The sequence below is a fragment of the Apostichopus japonicus genome, chromosome 4, assembly GCF_037975245.1.
Source record: "Apostichopus japonicus isolate 1M-3 chromosome 4, ASM3797524v1, whole genome shotgun sequence".
Lineage (NCBI taxonomy): Eukaryota > Metazoa > Echinodermata > Holothuroidea > Aspidochirotida > Stichopodidae > Apostichopus > Apostichopus japonicus.
This window is the reverse complement of record NC_092564.1, coordinates 3,263,090-3,284,356: the sequence shown is the minus strand read 5'-3', so window position 1 is coordinate 3,284,356 and position 21,267 is coordinate 3,263,090. Positions and strand designations below refer to the sequence as shown.

General features: G+C 37.1%; 2 protein-coding genes across 5 annotated transcripts in view; both read right to left on the bottom strand.

Annotated features, from left to right (window-relative positions):
• The window catches only part of LOC139966160 (thrombospondin type-1 domain-containing protein 7A-like), a 198,940-nt gene extending 190,143 nt beyond the window's left edge, over positions 1-8,797 (bottom strand). Inside the window, exon 1 of one of the 2 annotated variants that reach the window (XM_071968908.1) lies at positions 8,779-8,797. The gene's annotated coding sequence lies outside the window, so the exon portion shown is untranslated. Of the gene's footprint in view, positions 1-8,598; positions 8,689-8,778 lie in introns of those variants that run through there. The other variant, XM_071968909.1, reaches the window with a different exon arrangement.
• Positions 8,798-13,377: 4,580 nt separating this feature from the next.
• The window catches only part of LOC139966158 (uncharacterized), a 41,801-nt gene continuing 33,911 nt past the window's right edge, over positions 13,378-21,267 (bottom strand). Inside the window, exons 5-8 of one of the 3 annotated variants that reach the window (XR_011792490.1) lie at positions 19,963-20,090; positions 19,467-19,581; positions 18,606-18,811; positions 14,380-16,966 (exon numbers count right to left, since the gene is read on the bottom strand). Coding sequence is in view for 2 of the 3 variants with exons in the window: in XM_071968905.1 (XP_071825006.1) it covers positions 18,738-18,811; positions 19,467-19,581; positions 19,963-20,090 (317 nt within the window). In the remaining variant the exon portion in view is untranslated. Of the gene's footprint in view, positions 14,151-14,379; positions 16,967-17,134; positions 18,812-19,433; positions 19,582-19,962; positions 20,091-21,267 lie in introns of those variants that run through there. The other 2 variants (XM_071968906.1, XM_071968905.1) reach the window with 2 other exon arrangements.

Here is a 21,267-nt window from a genome sequence, read left to right as displayed (position 1 = left end):
AGAGACGTAATCCATTTAAAGAAATTTGAGAATTTTTTGGGCAATTATACCTGGCATGATAAAAGTGACCATTTTTAGATGGCTAGAAGAGCTAGGAGAATGACATTTGCAGTATACAATAAAAGAGTTTTTGACAGGATATGCCTTTAAGTAACTGTGAATTGGTTCTATAATGTATCGTCTCCAAAGAGGGCACAAATGCCTGCCAAAAATGTCCATATGGACTCTCCCTGATTCCCCGGGCCTCCCCAAATGCAATTTGCAAGGTACAAAGAATAAAAGCCAGGAATTCAAGAAACACCATTATTGGACTTCTACACTGACCATATAGTTAGTCAGTAATGCAAACTAAAAAAAAAAAACCTTTCTTATAAGCTGCTTTAGAAACACAAACAAGTTTTCATTTAGTCCATTATCAATTGATCATTACAAATGACTAATATATTTAGTAGCTTGGACGATGAATACAGTAGCAAAAAAAAGATTACAAAAAAAAAAAAAATGATTTGTCCTATTCAGTACACATGAATTTGTTCTGCGCTCTATGATGTACTATTATACTACTAAATATGGCTTCACAAATTTATCAAAACAAACAAGTTTTCATTTCCCCCTCTTGATATAAGTGGACATTAACAGATGACTAATACTGTAGTTTGGTGTTTGAATCTTGCCATATGAGTTCTTTATTACTATTCAGTACACCTGAATTGGTTCTGCTGCTTTAATGTATATCTACTGTATGTATACTGAAAAATGGCTTTAACAAATACAGGTGCAAACAAACATCACATTGTCATTCGGTCTAGATTCTAATAGCATTGGTTTCACAATCTCTTTCAAACCTTATAAATACATGTATATTGATTTATTCTGGATATGCACGCTTTATTTTTAGTAGCATGCAGATCAGGGCTTATAATTTTGTGTTCAGATTTTGTGTAGCAGTACACATTCAGTACACATGAATTTGTTCTGCGCTCTATGATGTATATTATAGTACTAAATGGCTTTAACAAATACAGGTACACACAAACATCACATTGTCATTTGGTTTATTCAAATAGCATCGGTTTTACAAACACTTTCAAACCTTATAAATACATGTATATTGATTTATTCTTGGTATGCACGCTTTATTTTTAGTAGCATGCAGATCAGGGCATATAATTCAGTGTTCAGATTTTGTGTAGAAAATTTGAAAATTTCTGAAATTTGTCCCTTACAGGTATATCAAATACTATATTTCCTGTGTACAATAACTGCTATCTTTGCACTTATATTGCAATTTGACGATTTTGTGCAACAAAATTTTGTTTTCTAGATTTGAAGGACAATGTTTTATAGCAAGCTGAATGTAAAAATGAGAAATGTATCTGATAATTTGAGAGTAACTAGGGCATGACAACATTTTGCCAATTTTAGAGAATGGAGCTGTTAATTAATACTAGTAGTAACAAGATCATGAGAACCCAAACGAGTCTAATTTTTGTACTAGATCCCCAAACAAATTTGCATGTTTGCTTTTTCTCGTTGTGCATTTTCAACCAGTGCTTGACATTTAAATTTGCATGACATATGTGCCATCAGTTTGGGAAGGGAGAGGGAGGGGGGGGGGGACAAGCTACACATATGAGTCAACAATGAATGAGATAAATTAGGGAGCAAATTTGATTTAAAGCTTCCTGTTTATTTTTTGAACATTGGATGTTGGTCATTTTGTTGCAAATACCACTCAAATCTCTTACATTCGCTTACGTATTTTGTTATAAATCTATAGCTACTTGGAGGAATTAGAACACAATGCTAATACTGGACTCTTCCGTTGGTAGTGTTTGAGTGTGGAAAACTGTTAAATAATTTTAACTACCTTTTAACACTAATTCCGTACAATGCCATCCACAAATGCTTGTTAGAGTTTTATGGACAGTAAGTTAAAGATGGTCAGGAATGCAGTTGTATGAAAGCTGTAATTTGAAAGATTCATAGTACATGCAGGGAGCTTAGAGTAGCAGCTCCCTGGTACATGTATATTAAAATGATTGTCAGAAACTGAAGATGCATATTGTTCAATCAATTCAAGCATATCAAAATAAGAGAGAGAAGGTGTTTCCAGCATGTTTTTTTTTTCATGTTTTCTCAGAGACTAACTGGTACAGTAGGGCTATAAAGAGAGGTTGAAGTATAGTTGTAACTGATATAGGTACAGACATTATTTTATCAGTATAATATTCCTTTAGTGATCTAACCAAAAGGAAACCGCTGTCCAGAGGAAATCTGTACCAAATTTGCATTCATTTGAAACAAAAGCAGTGACACTCAGAAAATTACCTGGTTTGGATGTTTACAATTTGTGGCATATACAGACCATAGTAACTTGTAGGCATTCCCCACTTATAGCAAGCAGGGGAGGGTATGCTATATATACTCCTCGGAGTGCAAAAACTGTTGTAGAGTGGCCAAAGGTAGAATTGATGTACAATTAAGATACAGTAAAAAACTGAAATTATTCTGAAAATGGATCCATAAGAGTTTGATTTGCATAGGCGTAGGATGGGGGGGGCTGGGGGGCTTTAGCCCCCCAACCAAATATATTTGTGACAATTTTGGCAAATATGCTGAGAATTTTTCGGGCACCTACTGAAAGAAAAATAAGTTGCATTGTGTTTTGTAATGGTTAAACTTCTATTATTATGATCATTATTATTGTATGTTGTATTACTGTTGTAAGTGTTACTATTTAAATTTTAAGTACTTTGGCAACAAAAATGGTTATCTATACATGCATGTGGGTTGTATCTGCCCAAGTTGAATGTATGTCAAACTTGTTATACCTGTCCCCCCAAAATTATTCCAAATTTTGCAAATGATGGAGAGGTTTAATAGGCAACTGCTTGTTAAGTACTGAAAACATGTACATGACCATGTCTAATGTTTTTAGTTTATACTCGTAAAAACTGGTGACTTTGTTAACCTGATATTTCAACATCTACTCGGAATGACAGTGATTTCTGACCCACAGCAAACTCTGAATTAGAAACATCACTGAATTTTTACGCAGCAAACCCGCAATCAATGCAACAATGAAACATTCGCTTCACATTGTAAACAAGCACCCACCCCATCCCGCTTCTTCCCTCTCTCCCCAAACTCTGTTTCCTGATATATTTACTTCCAGGCTCTCAATGTGCTTTGAATATGCTTAAAATTCCATTCCGTTAAAATGGAAGCTTCATCAGGTAATCCTTTTGATGCCATCTGAATCCTTCTGAAGCTTGCATCATGCAATGCTTGTCCAACTTGACAGTTTGATTAAAATCAGATCATTCTGAGCAGGATTTGATAATGTACGTATACGTACAAACACACAGAAACTGTCGTCCACCTCTTAGAACACCTTGCAGCCAACTGGAGTCGAAACTTGGAGCCTGGGTTTTTGACTCGAAATGAGGTCGTTTAATCCTTCAAAAACCCAATTATTCTTACTGTACTGTCAGTTACTAAAACACAGATACATAATACTACCAATGGAACATAACTCTATAATACAAAGTCATTCATTATGTGAATCACATGACATGTTACTAGGGGGGTGAAGACCGGCAACTTGGTAAGATCAATTTTTTTTTTTTTTCCTGTTTGGCTTCATCTTTTGGAGTTCTTGGTCGTCCAGATAATAAAATGAGGCACCGTATGTCAGGGCAGAGAGTAAGTCTAGGCAGATGGTGTTTCATTAGACATTCAGTCTCGATACAATGAAAGCTGAGAATTATGTCGGACTTCAAAACTCCACCGGAATGTCAATCAAACTTGAACTCAAACTTAGGCACGAAATTGTTTGGTGCCAGTGTACTAGTGTACTGTAGGTACTGTTCATATTGTGGTTCGTTTCTCCTCCATAGCGACGTAATAAAATTTAAATTCATCACAGGTAGAAGGGTTATTCAAGCATGTAAAGTAGTCTACCGTATGGCACCAAAAATTATTCAACCAAATTTTAGTTTTTAAATGAGCTGAAAATGGTTATTGGATTCCTTACTTTCTTAAGGTTTCAGTGTTCATGTTAAAGCAGCATTTTGCGTTGGGTCGCTTTTTTCCACTTTTTTAACATGTGCATCGATTTTTTTACATGTATCAATCATAAAACAGCAATCTAAGATACCATCCAAGTTTCACCCTGCCAAGAGCGTTAATTAGCGAGTAATTAACGATTTATGTCGATAAATGAGAAGAGTGTCCTCGACAAATTTCACAGTTAAAATTAATCGTATACAATTCCGCCAAACCCACTAGTTTGAATTCAACCAATCAGAGATGCAGGTTTAGTTATGAGCCGTTGCTAAAAATAGATTCAAGACTTCGCGTTGGTTGTACCAAGGAGTTGTTATGCAACTCCCTGGTACAACTGCTATATAGACTGTACACAAATCAAGCTTGGTGTTATATTACGTATCTGTCAATGACGTTCGTAGTGTTTAAATATTCATATTATGGGCGAGGTTTATTGGGTTCCCAACGGAAAATATCTTGGAGAACAACAAAGTTGAAAGTTGCAAATTTTGCGACTTTTATGCCACCATTTGAAGTAAAATATAAATAGATTAGCTAGTTATGTATGTCGTTATGGCAAAGTGGAATCAGTGAGGTTGAGAAAAATCATAGAAAAGGATGCAAAATGCTGCTTTAAGCATAATATTACATGTGGTTTTTGTATAAAAGTAATTGTTCCTAGCTTCAGAAATTTACTTCCAAGACTGACCATTTTTGTGAAAAAGATTAGAGAAGGCGATTCAAATTCATCATTTATGCCCTATAAGTTATTGAGTAAATAAGAACAAGGACACATTCAAATCTCAGACCAGTTTGCAGGTGATTATAACACTATTAAAAGCAACATTCCAGGTTACAGTAAAATCATTCTCAGAACATATGCTACAGTGGGCATATCTGGCATATCAATAATCACTAATTATATACACTGTATGTGAGAGTCTGAAATGAAACTTGTGACACAATGTAACAGTACTTCCAGTAACATATAACAGTACAGTGAAGTACTGTGCAAATGACATTAATGTTGCCAGATTCAATGCCCGACAAAGAAAACTAAAAAAAAAAAAAGTGGATTTCAAATCAAATTTAAAATATTAAAAATGTAGAATAATACATCAGGAGAAAACCAGAAATTCAAAACCAATTTGACAAGAGATTTATAAGTACTGTACATGTGTTCACTTCAAGCTGATAATGGTGTATTACAGTTCTGTATTTCAAATTGCAAAACTGTTCTTGTCTTTCAGGTTTCACCTTGACAATATGCTCTAACCTCCAGGTCAACAATCATGTCATTGACACAAGTGCATAATTGCATTTATAATATTCAAGCATACTGTAGCATCTATTACTCTTCTTCTTATGTTCAGAAGCTCATACAGTTTCTCATCTAATGAACAATTACTTTCATCATGTACAGTTATGGTGCCAACTATTTTCTGATGTATCACAGTATGATTTGCTTGATAGAGCATTTACAAAGACTTTTGCGACTAATAAACTCCCATCATTAATTGGCTAATGCAGCTTCAATATGTCTTCTTTGGGTCTCCATATCAATCAGGTCATAGGCCTTAATAATAATATTAATAACAATAAAAACATGTCATGATTCACCTTCCTCCATAAAGTCTGATCACATTTTCAGAGATTCCAGATATATTAAAATGGCAGTGATGTGCTCCTGAGTCATGAACGGGCTGCGGAGCTACGTATAATATGACTGGTGCTGTTTTATTGGCTTTACAGATAAAGCTGGTTTGGAAACGGACGATAAGTTCATTCATGTTTTTTCCCACTTTTAACAGGTGTTATAACACCTGCATTAAAGGGATTATTCTTGAGCAGCTGTCAAAATTTTGCAGCAACTCTTCTTGCAAATATAGGTACTGGTCGCAAAGTCTAAAAATTAGCATCCCTTTGTTGCAAACATGTCAATTTGAAAGAAACCCTTTTCTTATCATTTAAAATACATCTGCCGGTAAGCAATGAGCAATACCACATCATCAGAACCGATGTAATTTGCATTTTATTTAAATTTACAGTTCACAAAGAGGAAGGATAGACAGATCTAGTCTGACCGAAATATTTCATCTGTTTGTAATCCTGTTTGTGTACAGTGAACATGTGTACAGCAAACATTTAATAAAAAAAAATTATCTGAAGCAGTATCTTTGTGTTAATCTTCCTAAATCTTTGATGATATTTTCGACATACAATACCATAATCTCAAAGGAATTCATCAGATCGACTTGTTTCATTCCAAAAATGAAAGTAAGGAAAGTATGAAAATTTGAACTTTTTTATGCATAGACTGAATATGAAAGTGTCTTTCCATTGTGGTTATAAGAGAATAAAATGAATCCGTCTAATTCACTCATGAATAGTTAAATTACAATAAACTTGTACTGTAGTTAAAGATCTGCTTTATCGGCTCCAATTATAGCACACTTTAGCTAGGAAAGTATTGTGATTATGTAATTGACTTTCCACGGTCGTGAATTGATCTCAGGCTGTACAATTAGCCTGCATAGCTTCTCAACACCATTTGGCTCTTTGTGTAAACACTGTGTGGAAATAAGTTCATGTCTACACTTTAGTTAATCATACAGCGTTCATACAAAGACCCTCATACAAGAAAAAATATTTGGGGCGTGTTGCAGACTAATTGGTAAAAAGAGGTCATTTTACGACCACGGCAGGTCCATTACGTAATCTGAAGAAACTTTTCCGTGATAGCGTGCTACAGTTGGGGCCTATACAGCAGATCTTTAAGGACTGTAGGCCCCCTTCCACTTTTTTTTCATTCTCCTTTCTCTCCCTGTCCCCTTCACTTCAACTTTCCCTTCCCTTCAAATTTTCCTTCCCTTTCCCTTACCTTGAACTTTCTCTTCCATTCTCTGAATTTCTCCTTTCGCTTCTCCTATCCATTCAGTCACCTATCCCTCCACTTCCTCCACCCCTTCCGTATTCCTCCTCAGCCCGTCTTTTCCCCCTTCCCCTTCCCTGCCTCTCCCTTGATTAAGTAGTTAACAAAACATGGGATTGCAAGAATGTGGTGAAGAATATGACAGTATAGAAAATGAAAGGTAAGACATATTTAACTAGGCTTACCTACAGTACTAACAAGTATAGCTGTCATTAGACTAGCCTATATATGTTACACTGCCTACTGGCTTTTGCAACAACAAGCTCCCACAACAAAGTTGATGAACTTGAATCACTCAAGAAATGTCAGTAGGAAAGTTTAATTTAAACCTCTTTATTTCTACTGTACATATTCATATTTGGCTAAGATAAAGAAATAGTAGCCACATTTCATCATATTATATTCAAGCTTTAAGTTGAACATGAACATAATTTCTGTGGGCAACTCTCTATTAATAATATAGCCTGATTTTGTTATAAATTCTTTGGAAGGCCTGCTCGCAACAGCAGACTTGTTTGTGGCAGTCAAACAATGGCCGCAAAGTTTGGTGATACCATGGTTACAACTTGTTCGTCTTATGGGCTCTGTTACAGTAGGCCTAAGTTAGACCTAGGCTAATACTAGTTATAGTTATACTCATAGGCAGTAGGCTGAGCTTACTGTTGCAAGTCTGAGGATTAGGCATATACGTTCTATTCTATTTACCTCAGGCCCAATTTACTATTTGTCTTACCCTTTACTTTGTTGCTTTTGTTGAAGGCTTTTGTTGAAGTGCACCTTCTCAATTTTCACTTACATTGATATGGTGAATTAAATATGTTCCCCCAAACCCGTTACAAAATAATTTAAGCATTACTGGGCTGAATGTCTATGTCCAACTCCTTTTCTCTATTGACTCTCGAAGCTAATCCAGATTGTTTTTAATATCATAATTAATGTACCGTCGCGTTAGTTCTAGTAGTATAGTCAAGGCTTCGTAATTGACGCACCCCCGTAATTGACGCACCTTCAATTATTACTAGCAACGATACAGCAGGCCACCAAAACTTTTTGTAGTCAAGCAGAATTACATATTTCATGAGTTTGAATCCATTTGAGCTATTTGCTGACTAGATTGTGGTATATTTTAAGCTTTTAACACCCTCCCCCCAGTTTTACACATTTTTTGGACATTTGGAAATCTTACTCCCTAAAAATAACCAAAATTACTTCAAAATGATACCACTACTCGCTGGGACCTGACCTATCTAAGCTTAGAGGTTCAGAGCATAGCAAACAGCATCCAAAGTCAATGGATGTATACTTAGGCCTACACTACAGTTAGCTTATCGACGAATGTGTCAATTTAGGGGTATGAAAGAACTTGACACAGCAGACATTTTGTGGTCAAATTCTTCTCAATTGTACGTTGCGTAGGCACAGAACAATAAATATTTTGAGATCATTACATTTCTAAGGAACTACACATGTGAAAAGTGCATGCAGTTGAGTGATTTTGATTTTATGTTGACCGACATCGTCAATCCAGTCCTTAAGTGCGTCAATTATGAGCCCACCATGCTACTAGTAAGCTATTGTCGTAGTACTATTAAGTATTACTATATATTTACACTTACTACTAACGTCGACCTATGTTCGATCACAATCTCACTGTCAGGCTTGCAGAGCTTATTGTTAGACAGATTTCACACATGGCGTTCGTCTTTTGTTTGCAAGATAGGTTGCTCCACTACATAAATGCAGGTGTTACTTTCACGTCTAATGAAAGGGTATATTACAATGTTTAGATCATTTACCTCAACTCTGTACTATTGTAGAAGTCCAGCATGTACAGGGGTCGGGTCGGCCATCTCGACAACTGAACGGGAGGTTACATGCTTCCGCTTGCATACAATGAATGACTTCAACAATAACAAGACGGTTCAAAGCATTGCGAACTGATAAAACATCGGACTGGGATTGAGGGTCAACATTTGGTATGGCCTACCATATACGGGAAATAATTGCTGATTTAATGTCCGTACGAAATAAAATTATTACCGGTATTAATTCTATTTAATACCGGCATTAATTCTCAGCCAATCACCATGCAGCTTCATATGCCGGAATTAAATATAATTAATACGGGCATTAAATATAATTAATACGGACATTAAATATAATTAATACGGGCATTAAATATAATTAATACGGGCATTAATAAAATTAATACGCGCATTAAATAGAATTAATACGGGTATTAAATAGAATTAATACGGGTATTAAATAGAATTAATACGCGCATTAAATAGAATTAATACGGGCATTAAATAGACCAATCACATCAGCAGGATTCTCACTTGGTCATCTGATCTGATCGCCGCGCCAACCTACAACTTACATTCTTCGAAGAATAACAAGACGGTTCAAAGCATTGCGAACTGATAAAACATCGGACTGGGATTGAGGGTCAACATTTGTCAATAACCTACAAGTATCGTTCGCTTCTCGACGAAAATCATGCAAAAATTGTTCTTTGTCTGTCATGCGTGCCATTGGGTTGTATGTTGTACCTTGATTGCTAGCTACAACTACACTGCTCTCACGCTGGGGGATTAACACTAGCTCAGACTGAGCATGGTAACAAAATTCGCTGATGTGATTGGTCTATTTAATACCCGTATTAATTCTATTTAATGCGTGGTGCAGTGATGAGTACGTGCAGGGAGTGTTCCATAACAACTCCCTTGTATGTGTGATGCGCAGAGTGCAGTGGCTGGACCATTATTAAAGGGATAGCCCGGTAGTTGAAGTCGATTCTTTCATATGCTTGAAATGTTATGCACCTTTATGGTCAAAGCCATATCTATTGGTGGAGTTTCTTTTTTTAATTTGTGAATGCATCTGGCAACAGAAGAGTGTCATCACGTCACTTAAGCTTGAACATTGTTTATATGCTATAACTCAGTCAAACACGGGGGAAAACTATATGAATACAGGGAACATTGACAGCCTTCCACATGTGTCACAGTTCAAGGTGGAAAAAATTGTATTAGGAAAGTAAAGCATTTGAAGAACGTTTGCCGCTTTTACAGCACAAACCACTTACTGTGATCCACTCAGGGGAGTAGCTAGACGCTTTTTTTTAAGGGGAACGTTTTTCTAGGGGGGGGGGGCTTTTATCTAACAAAACATTCCCTGACCATTTGTTGGAAGAGGCAGACAAATATTTAGGTGGAGCTAGCACCCCACCCACCCACCCCCGGCTAAGCACCTGCCACTAGAAGAACTAGAAGAATGGGTCGATTTAGTCACTCAAAATAGGCTAGTATAGGCCTACATTCAATAGTCATATCTCGAGTTAGGAACAAGATATAAAGATGTGGTTTCAAGTAAAAGTGTGGAAGGTTTTTCTTTGTTATATTATTATCACATTGCATGCTACCGGAATATGCCTTTAAACCAGAGTGACAGAGATCATTTTGTCTTTATGGAAGTTGCAAGGCTATGCTTATTTTGTCCAGTCGAACAAAACTCTCTCTACTTTTATATCTCACATCGCTAGGCTCGAAAGGTTGCCCTCTTCCAGTCCCCTCCACCACTGGATATTTTCTAGGAATTTCCGACCGATCGAAAACTTACCCAACTTGTTATAGGGGGAAGAGCCCCTACTTTGCAAAATTCGGGGGGTAGGGGTGGGGTGGGGGAGGACCCGCTGTCCATTTACCCATCAGCTGAGTCTTCTCTTTCTACACCTATATCATCATTTACAGAGATAAATTGACACTTTCCTTTGAAATAAATCCATCACAACTTCTACCTCTCCTCCTCTCCCTGCGCCTATTCCCGTCCAGACTCCCTGTCCCCGACCCCATCATCCCCACTCGATTCTCATCCCCTTTCCTTGTAGTCCACTATACATCCATAGGCGTAGGAGGCGGGGGCTGGGGGCTGCAGCCCCCCTCACCAAATTTTGGTTATATTTTTCGGGCAAGTCGTTACAGCCCCCCCCCCCCCAGCAAACTGGGCTCCTACGCCTATGACTACACCCCTTCCCTCCCCCGCCTTCACACCTGATTGTGAACGATGTCAACACTATTACGTGTTTTAAATCCCGAGATCGGTTAAAAAACCCAGATAACTAATATTACTCTGCAAAGATATGCTGACAAGTTGGATGGGATCTAGCATCTTCAGAATTCAGCAGAAACCACGCAGGATCACACACTACTTAGAGGTGACCAAAAATATATTATCATTAACCTACATAAGATAAGATTGGGTTTTTACTAAAGAAAAACATGTGCAAACACTTCATCAATAATCTACATTCGATTGCGTATAGGCCAATCTAGGTTTGATGTTCTTTCACATGTAATCTAGAAACTGTATATAGGTTAAAACAAAGCCATCACGGTTAGCCTATTTTGATGCTTTTACTATTCATTTATTGAGGTGCCATTTGCAAATATGGCTATAGTGTGATGAAACGTATGCATTAGAAAGTTTTTTTAGAAATATGTAGCCAGCTTTCATTTTGACAATGTTTTATTTCACTCTCAAAACAAACAACGTAATAGGTTTTTAGGTAATTATTTCCCTATACTTCATTGTAGTCGATCAATATAACCATTTGATATAAAAGGTAAAATGAATCATGCTTGGGATTGGACAAAGACTTTTTGCGATGCAAAAAGTGAAGATTCATTAATGTTGTCCGTTATGAGAATCTGAACTTCTGTTTTTGTTGTCTGCAATGCCCATTTTCCACAGTTCCTTAACGTCAAGTCTACATTTATGTCATAATTATTGAATTCACTAATAGTAATATTGCATTAAGTTTTGGTTTTTCTCTGATTTAAATTTTTGTCATAATGCGAAAAACCAAAGCTTCACTAGACCAACCAGTTCACTGCTCCGGAAATCTGGAAAACCCGACCATATTCAGGCGCGTATCCAGGATTTTCAAATCCGGGGGGCGCGAATTACTATCTAAGCGGAGCGCCACCATCGGTTGGCGCGCAGCGTACAAGAAAATTTCTTGTTTTGAAACCCCCCAGATCACCGGAAACGGCAATTCTCGGGCTTGAAATGACCAACCAGATGTACACTTTTTGCCTGAGAACCAAGTATTTCCTAATAGTTGTTTTTCCATCCATAACCTTTTTGAAGATTGTCAATCCGGCACACATCATGTTCGACCTGATCGCATCTCCTGTGGGTCTTTGCTTTAGTAGGTGATTCTACGTCGCGGCCCACAATACCCGTCAGCCCCACTTTTCAAGGTTTTAAGCCCCATATTTGTTCAGAATTTGAAAATTCACATTTCTCGTGAATAAACTCACTTCAAAACATACCCATAATCTTGTACAAAATTTCATCTATGGACAACCATAGAAAAAACTTCCTTCAACCCCTAACAGACCGGTCAAAATTGCACGAGTAGAGGGAAGTGTGATGTAGAATGTGCCTCCCAGATCGCTGGAAATGACACTTCCCAGGCCTTGTAAGTTGCCTCTAAGCACTTTCTATTTTGAAATTACTTAGCGATATCATTTAAAAAATGCTGAATGGGGGGGGGCGGGCGGTCGCCCCCATCCCAAAATGCGTCATGTTCCCCGACGACACGGTCGAGTTCGATACCAGCCACAGTTGGTTTCATAGCACAATTCTACACACGCGTTATGATAGACCATATATAGTATATATATAGAACATTAGTGAGAGAGGAAAATGGAAACGCCAAAAAATGGAGTTGTCGGTGTAAGGGGTAAGGTGAGTCACACTTTTACGAAATCATTGATCCGTCACTGGCTACCCTTCAGCGCTGTAATGATGTCACTGTTCCTCTTTCTCTTCCCGGTGTCTTCGCGTTTTGCTTTTACTCCCTCTTTTTCTCTTTTTTCTCTCTTTCTTCTTTTTCTTTTCCCTTCCTCTCCTCTCCTTCTCCTCTTTTTTCCCCCTCTTTTTTCCTTTTTTCTTCTCTTTTTTTCTCTTCTCTTTTTCTTACCCGGGGGGCGCGCGTCCCCAACGCCCCCCTGGATACGCACCTGATATTCATGGGGTTATATACTGTATGATGAAGTCTTATTACTTTGCCATTGAACTAGGCTTCAAAATAGAGTTATCAATTTTCTTTCTCCTTGAAATAATTTCATCCGAAACTATATAAATATATATATATATATATATATATATATATATATATATATATATATATATATATATATATATATATATATATATATATATATGTATATATCTATATATATATATATATATATATATATATATATATCTATATATATAAATATATATATATATATATATATATATATATATTCTAGATGGGTGTCGGCTTCAACAATCCAAAGGCCACCCACCCCTCCCCACCTCACCACCTCATAAAACCTTGCGGTGACACCTTGTCGTTCCATAAAAGTTCACCAATGCCCACATCAGTCGGGAGAAATTTAGAATTGGCCTTTCCACTTTCGAATCCTGTGCACGTCACGTATTACATTACTACTGCTAATAGTAATAGATGGGTTAATGAAGCCATTAACTCCAAAAGTTCTGGTTGTTTTGCTTGTTTGAGGTAAAACCTTTGTATATAGCATTTCAACAAAATACTCTTTCTCTTGCGCTGGGAATGTTGAATTCTGTCCTTGAAATAATTGAATTTGTTAACTTGCGCCCTCTATTACGGAAAGTTTTGCTCAGAGCCACATTGCTCTGGTTTTGTTGTTACATATTGCGTGCGACTGAATAGCATAGACTATATATGGTTAAAGTCAATCTCTCACTGGAAAAGTACTAAAAATAAAAGACACCAATATAGACTACCAAACAATATCGGGAGTTTTGTCACTAACATGTTAAAAACCAATTACTGGAAGTATATGTGGAGCAAACGTGAAGCAATTTTTTTTACCGTTTTTTGCCTTTCCAAACTAGCATAGAAATATACTTACTTTCATAAAATGAAGATTTTCGGATTTACTGATCAATACTTCCAACTATCAGATGTTCATGGTGAAGGAAAAGCCAACCTGTCAGCACTAAGGTAAGATAGAATTTAGTAGGTTTCGCACCTGACCTGACACCATTTTTTTTATCTGGATCATTTCGTCTCAAAAAGGGCCACTGTAGTAGTTTATCTTGCCAAACTAAGGATGGTTTGTCAACACTGGAAGGGGAGAGGGTTAAATTAATTAAGCTTATTTTTGCTGAAAGAAATGAAAGCTTTTAGATTATGATGCAAATTAAGTGCTTTATATTGTGAAGGAGCAAAGACAGCTAAAGAAATGTTCTGGAGCTTTGAAACATAGTCATAGGTGCAAGCAACTTCAAAGGGAAGTGGAAAAGAGATGTAGGTAACAGATGACTGAAATAGATTACAAATATCCCAGCTGTACTACGAAACTTTCTTGTGAAACAGTTTATTGAAGATGTCCACATCCGTCTAAAGAAGGCTGTTCAAGTTTACATCCTTTCAAATATAAACAAAGATATATTTGTAACGTATTGATTACAACCTAAAAAGCATAAAAGTTTAAATTAAATGATCATATAAGTACCAAAGGAGCCACCCCCAATTACCACTGATGAATCAGAATGCAAAATGCATTGAGGTTTCGATGACTTCAGTGCACAAGACTTCTGTTTGTAAAGATAACCAGAACTAGCTATAACAATAGAATTGACCCGAACCACCATTTAGATACAATAACACAATGGCATGATAAACACAGGTCAGTCTACTGTACGTGGCTATACACACCTCCACAAAAAACAATAGGGGTATTGTACTCAATGTTACGAATCCACACACCAAGTTTAAGAGGTATTTAGGATTTCCATCGTTCGATATTATGTAAAAGGTTTTTCAGAGTTTAACCTCTGGTGACCTCTCAGGAGATTTGACCTCACAAGCAACAGGATTCTTGTACTCAATATGGCAAATCCATATACCATGTATGAAAAGTATCTATGATTTCTACCATGAGAAATCATCTTTCAAGATTTTCAGTCCTCGACAAATAATTTTAAAAGTACTCGCTATTAGGCGACCGTGACTAAAAATGTACTCGCCAAATTTCACTCGCCACTAGGCCTATATGCTGTTCAAGTCTCCATAGTACAGATCTACAACATCTATACTTTCTGTGAAAAGATTAGGCACTTAGGCAGATGCATGGTGCTACGAAATTGCACAATGGAAAATTATGTTTCTGTGCAGTATTTAACCTTTTCCCACTAAAAGTAAGTGATGAACAAAGTAAAACATGACGCAGAATCATAAATAAGCAGCTAGGCCTACTGTAGTGTCTCAGACTATTTAAACTACAACATCTGTAAAAATACCTGCGAAGATAGCTTGGCTTCCGTTGGGGCTCCTCTATTTTACTAGACATATACTATATACTGTAACTAGGTGTGCGGGAGTCCTAGGCCTACACAGTACCTCACTGCTTCTTTGAACCGCTGCTCGAATAGAGCGACTTCGTACATTGTCCCAATTATTTATCTTGTCTGTTAGCTGCAGATTGGTGCGCGAAAAAATATCGATATTACTCAGTTACACTGCCTAAATCAAAGCGAACTTTTACGCAATGAAAGTCTGAGGTTGTTAGAGCATCTATCTTCCAAAATTCCTAGCAGCAACAACAGCAAACTTCACTCAAAACCCCTTAAATTTTTCTAAAGTTTGCCAATTATGACTGATAGCCAGTAGGAAAATGACTTAAGAAATAATTAAGGAGATGTCTTGCCACCTTAAGTGTATTGGTATTCTGACTGGTATTCTTCACGTTGTTGTGTTAACGAACCCTATTCTACCCAACCTTTGCTGGCCTATAGTCAACATAAAATTGTTCACATGCCTAGTCAGTTTTGGTGGAAGAGACTTTACAAATTGAGATCAACAGCCGATCCAGACAAAAGCTCGTGAACTCACTGCCAAACTTAGACCGTTTTACACTATTATTTCGCATTGGTCATAGTAAAAATATCTAACTAGACGAACTGTTAAGTTTCATAAACTCTGCCTGGTCACAACGAAACTACATCGAATCTGAAATAAATAAGACGGAGAACGTCGTACACCATGTTGCATGCAAAGTAAGGCTTCCGAAGCCAATGCAAATTTGTCCGAGTTCTCATTTTTGAGTTTCAGATTCTACAGATGCCCATTGGCTCATTTCCAATTGCCAATAGCCTCCTATTCTTATGAGGCGTAACGCACATGTTATCTGATAGGCTATTCGGTGGGAGATACGGTAGGTTACAAGGTTGCCGCAATTTGGCGTCTGGTGACTCCAACTGACCTTGACCTCAATAAAATCTTGTACTGAACGTGTCACAACTACATACTAAATATGAGATACGTCCAAGCTTCCCTTCTTGAGTTGTTTTTACAAGGTTTTCACGATTTGACCTCTAGTGACCCCAAATGGACTTGGACCTCAACCAAAACAATAGGTATCTTGAACTTAATATGGTCCTCTTACTCACGAAATATGAGATTGGTCCAAGCATACCTCCTTGATATATCGTGTTTACAATTTTTACACAATTTGGCCCCTGGTGACTCCAATTGACCTTTGACCTCCTAACAAAACAATGGTGTTCTTCTACTCAATGTGGTACTCATATACACAACATATTAGATTGGTCCAAGCTGCCCGTCTTGAGATATCGTGTTTCCAATCGAGGCGTCACACACACAAATATACATGCATTACATTCAGACCGAGGACCCCATTTGTATTTTTCATTTTTCAAATCCACGTACCCTAACCTTAACAATACCCCATACAATAGAATTCTTCCGAGGACGTGGTGATTCTTTAGAAATCACAACCGAGGACCTGAAATTCTTTTTTTCAAGTCCTCGGTCAGATAGAAAAACAAACGCAACCGCACATACATACACGCATACACACACTATATAGGGCCCACATACATACACCCGGCAACCTAGATTCATATATAAACATAGTCCTACATACATAGGCGTACGAGGCGGGGGGGGGCAGGGGGCAGACTGCACCACCCCCCCCCCCCCAATTTCCAGAGGACAAGAAATTCGGGCAAAAGTCCTGAAAAATTCGGGCAGCCTAAGAGGAGAAAAAAAAAATATATATATATTTTTTTTCTCCTCTTAGGCTGCCCGAATTTTCAGGACTTTTGCCCGAATTTCTTGTCCTCTGGAAATATATATATAAATATGCAGTAGCTTGCCCGAATCTTTTCAAGTTTTTGCCCGACAATTCCATGATTTTCTTTATTTAGCATCATGATGCCCGAATATTTCCGTGTAACACCACCGTAAGCGCAGTTCATCTGGGCTACCACGCTTTTTGCACGATCAATTTTTTTCTAACTATTCAATTGTATACCTGGACCAAGGGCGGTGGAACCGGGGGGGCACAGGGGGCACGTGCCCCCCCCCCACACTTTTCCTCAGGTTAAAAATGTGCCTTTTTTCTGCATAAAAATTGAGGTGCCTCAAGTTAGCAAGAGGCCAGGGGACCAGAATGAATACTCGGGAAAGGCCGTTTCCGGCCATCTGAGGGGTTTGTAAAACCAAAAATTTCCTAGTACGCTCCGCGCAAACTGATGGTGGCGCTCCGCTCAGATAGTCGTGCATACAACTTTGCAAATCTTGGCTAAGCCCGTGACTTTTAATGAATTTCTGTGGGTCAAACTCAAAGCTATTTCGAATGGAAAAAATTTGTTAAGATATTAACAACAAAAAAACTCTAATTCGGAAGATTCCTACATTAGCAACTAGCATGATTTCACCTCATTTTGTCTCAAAAGAAAACTTGTTCCTTGTTTCCCAATTTGCGCATTGGATATTGCAGTGCTAGTATGCATATTTTCCTTTAGGGGCGGGGGGGGGGGGGCGTTGATGGAGTGATGTGTATACACAAATAAGATAATACAATAAGAGTTATAAAGGGTACTAAATGTAAGGCTGCATCAGTCCAATCGAATTTCTGCAAAGTGCCCTTTGATGTCGGTGCCCCCCCCCCCCAGATTAAAAGTGCTTCCGCCGCCCTTGACCTGGACATCCCCAACATGAGTGTATTTAAGAAACATTTTCTTTTTCATGGATGGTGGGGGGAGGGGGGAGTGCTTACAAGCCTAGAAGTACAGGTTTATCATATTCTTTGTTATATTTTATACTTTTTTGTGAGACAAATTGCAGTCTCACCCGACACAGCGACATTATCCCGCCTACGTGTCGTTGAACAATGTATGTTTTTCTGGAGGTAGCTGAGTACTGTGTTAAAATAATAAATACGGTAACTAAATAGGAGCTTAAAAAATATACAGTCCCATTTTTCCCCTTCAAAGTGATGTTACCATTTTTTCTTCTTCTAATTTACCAAATTTTTGGGGAAGGGTAAATTTCTAAAACGTGAGATTATAAAATAAAGAATGTTTAGATGCAACTTGCAAGGCCTCAGAAGTGCCGTTTCCGGCAATCTGAGAGGCATTGTGTGCCAAAAATTTTCTTCTACGCTACGCGCCAACCGATGGTGGCGCTCCGCTTAGATAGTGTCACGGGAACTTTCGGGCACAAAAAGTTCTGCCCCCCCCCCCAAACTGAAATGGTCCCGTACGCCTATGCCTACATACATATACATAGCCGTATAACCGGCAAGGAGTTTTGTGACATTTGTTTGTCCAGCAGGAGATGTTCCAAATACGATACGAGTGTTTGGTAGAACTAATGCAATAATGGTGCAATCTCTTTGTCAACCTAATCATGGATTTTAAACAGAGAGCCAGTTGTTTTCACTACGGCTTTCATGCCATCCTTCGTAATATACCAACCTGTGAAAAACATGAGGAAGAAAATATAATAAGCTGATTGTTATAACAACAACAAAAGAGTTCACGCCTAACTAGGTAATGACACTAGGTATAGGTAGGTAAACACACAAAGATGCATACAATACATATATCGCCCACATGTGGGCACATAAACATGTTAACCGCACAAAAACAAAACAAAAATACATGAAACACTTCTATTATGGTCATCTTAATTATCTTTTACCATACATCGCTCTCATAGAATTAGTCAATGTGATAATTAGTTGTTATAAATTAGAAACTTTAAAGAGTATTTGCAAAGAAACAAAAAATTCACAATCTGTCAAAACATAAAATTGCTATTCATTTCAATATTTCATTTTCGTTTAAGTTCAAGCATAAAATCTTATAATATTATTCCATGCTCAACGAATGTGCTAAATCTCGTCAGTTTGTCTTGGGGTATGTTTATGTTTGTGCTTGTGTGGGGGTGGGGGTTTGTCGAATTAGACTGATACTATTGTTTCATAACAATTGATCTTAGCACAACATCCCTTCTTTTGTGACTCTACCTTATAGTCAGTACTCCCTGTGCTATAAAATATAATTGAATAATTGTATTAAATAAATCTGATCATACCTTTATGATACTTTGTTCTTTCACAAATCTTACCAGTTTTTACAGTGCTTTCGATCTTATGTTCACTGTCATTTTGCGGAGCCAACTCCAAAAACCTTGCATTGCCAGGTATCGGTTTAGCACGCGTGTATTCGGTTACATCAAATGGCTATATAAATAAATTTCAATATCAGATTTTCAATATCAATTGTATATCAATTCAATTATATATATAAACAAAGGAAACAAAGGAACAAAGGAAACAAACGGTCCATAATAATTAATTGATAAAAATGATGGATATTATTATTTCAAGATATAATCATACGGAATTCTTGATATTTGACACAGGCACTGCTGGTTCTATAAATAAGCTTAAGTAAGATATGGTACATTATCTAAAACTGTTATCGAAAGTTACCAAAAATTACATTTGAAGTTCTGTGATTCTGGGATAATATCGGTTAATTCACTTCCACAAATAACAATTAAGTAAAGAATAATATTTTCAGAATTCTTCATAAATGGATTGGAATGTTTTTTAAATTACCAAAAGGACCAAGTCGTCGTCTTTCTTTGCTGCTAAACAAACAGTTGAATAATCCGTCGGAACCAGAATCACAACTTGGCTATTGATTGGCTTGCTCGTAGGGATGTACTTGTACATTGTAAAAGAGGCTTGATATCAAAGAGAGACATGTCACAAGAACATTAAGTTATGAATCGAAATTGAAAAAGCGTATTAGTCTATTTAGAAAACAGTGCACAAACTCCAAGCATCGACGGGATTATTATATATATAATATATATATATATATATATATATATATATATATATATATATATATATATATATATATATATATATATCATATATATATGAAATAAATATATATATTTCATAAATATATGTAATATATATATATATATACATATATATATGTTTATATATATATGAAATATATATATATATATATATATTTCATAAATATATGAAATATATATATATATATATATTTATATATTTCATATATATATATGCTTCATCAGACAACATTTAGTCTGTGAGGTAAGCTTGCAATCCTACGCGCCAAAGACAACATAAACATGTCCGTACCACTTACCACAATGATTATACTGGTGTGATTACGTATTACAACATATCAATGTGAGCGAATTACGCATTAATTTCTTTCGGTTTCTTTAAGTATTTGCAGGCGCGTATCCAGGGGGGTGGCGTTGGGGGCGCGCGCCCCCCGGGTAAGAAAAAGAGGAGAGAAAAAAAAGAGGAGAAAAAAAGGAAAAAAGAGGGAGAAAAAAAGAGGAGGAAGGAGAGGAAGGAAGGGAAAAGAAAAAGAAGAAAGAGAGAAAAGGAGGGAGTAGAAGATAAACGCCAAGATACCGGGAAGAGAAGAGGAACAGTCATAATTACAGCGCCGATCACTATTATATACACAGGGTAGCCAGTGACGAATCGAGGATTACGGAGGGGGTGTGCGCCTCACCCTTCCCCTTACACCCACCAACTCCATTTTTGACGTTTCCATTTTCCCTCTCTCACTAATGTAGATATCTATCTATCTATATATATATATATATATATATATATATATATATATATATATATATATATATATATATACCGGTACTATATATGATAATGAGTGTGTGTGTATGGACGCCTTAAATTGTACAATTGTGCTATGAAACCAAATGTGGCTGGTCTCGAACTCGACCGAGTCGTCGGGGAACATGACGAACCCATCACTTCTTGAGGTTCTTCCCATCATGAAAACGCGCGCCCACAAATATACGCCCACCCCTCTAATCGTTTCCCGATGAGTTACGAAACTTA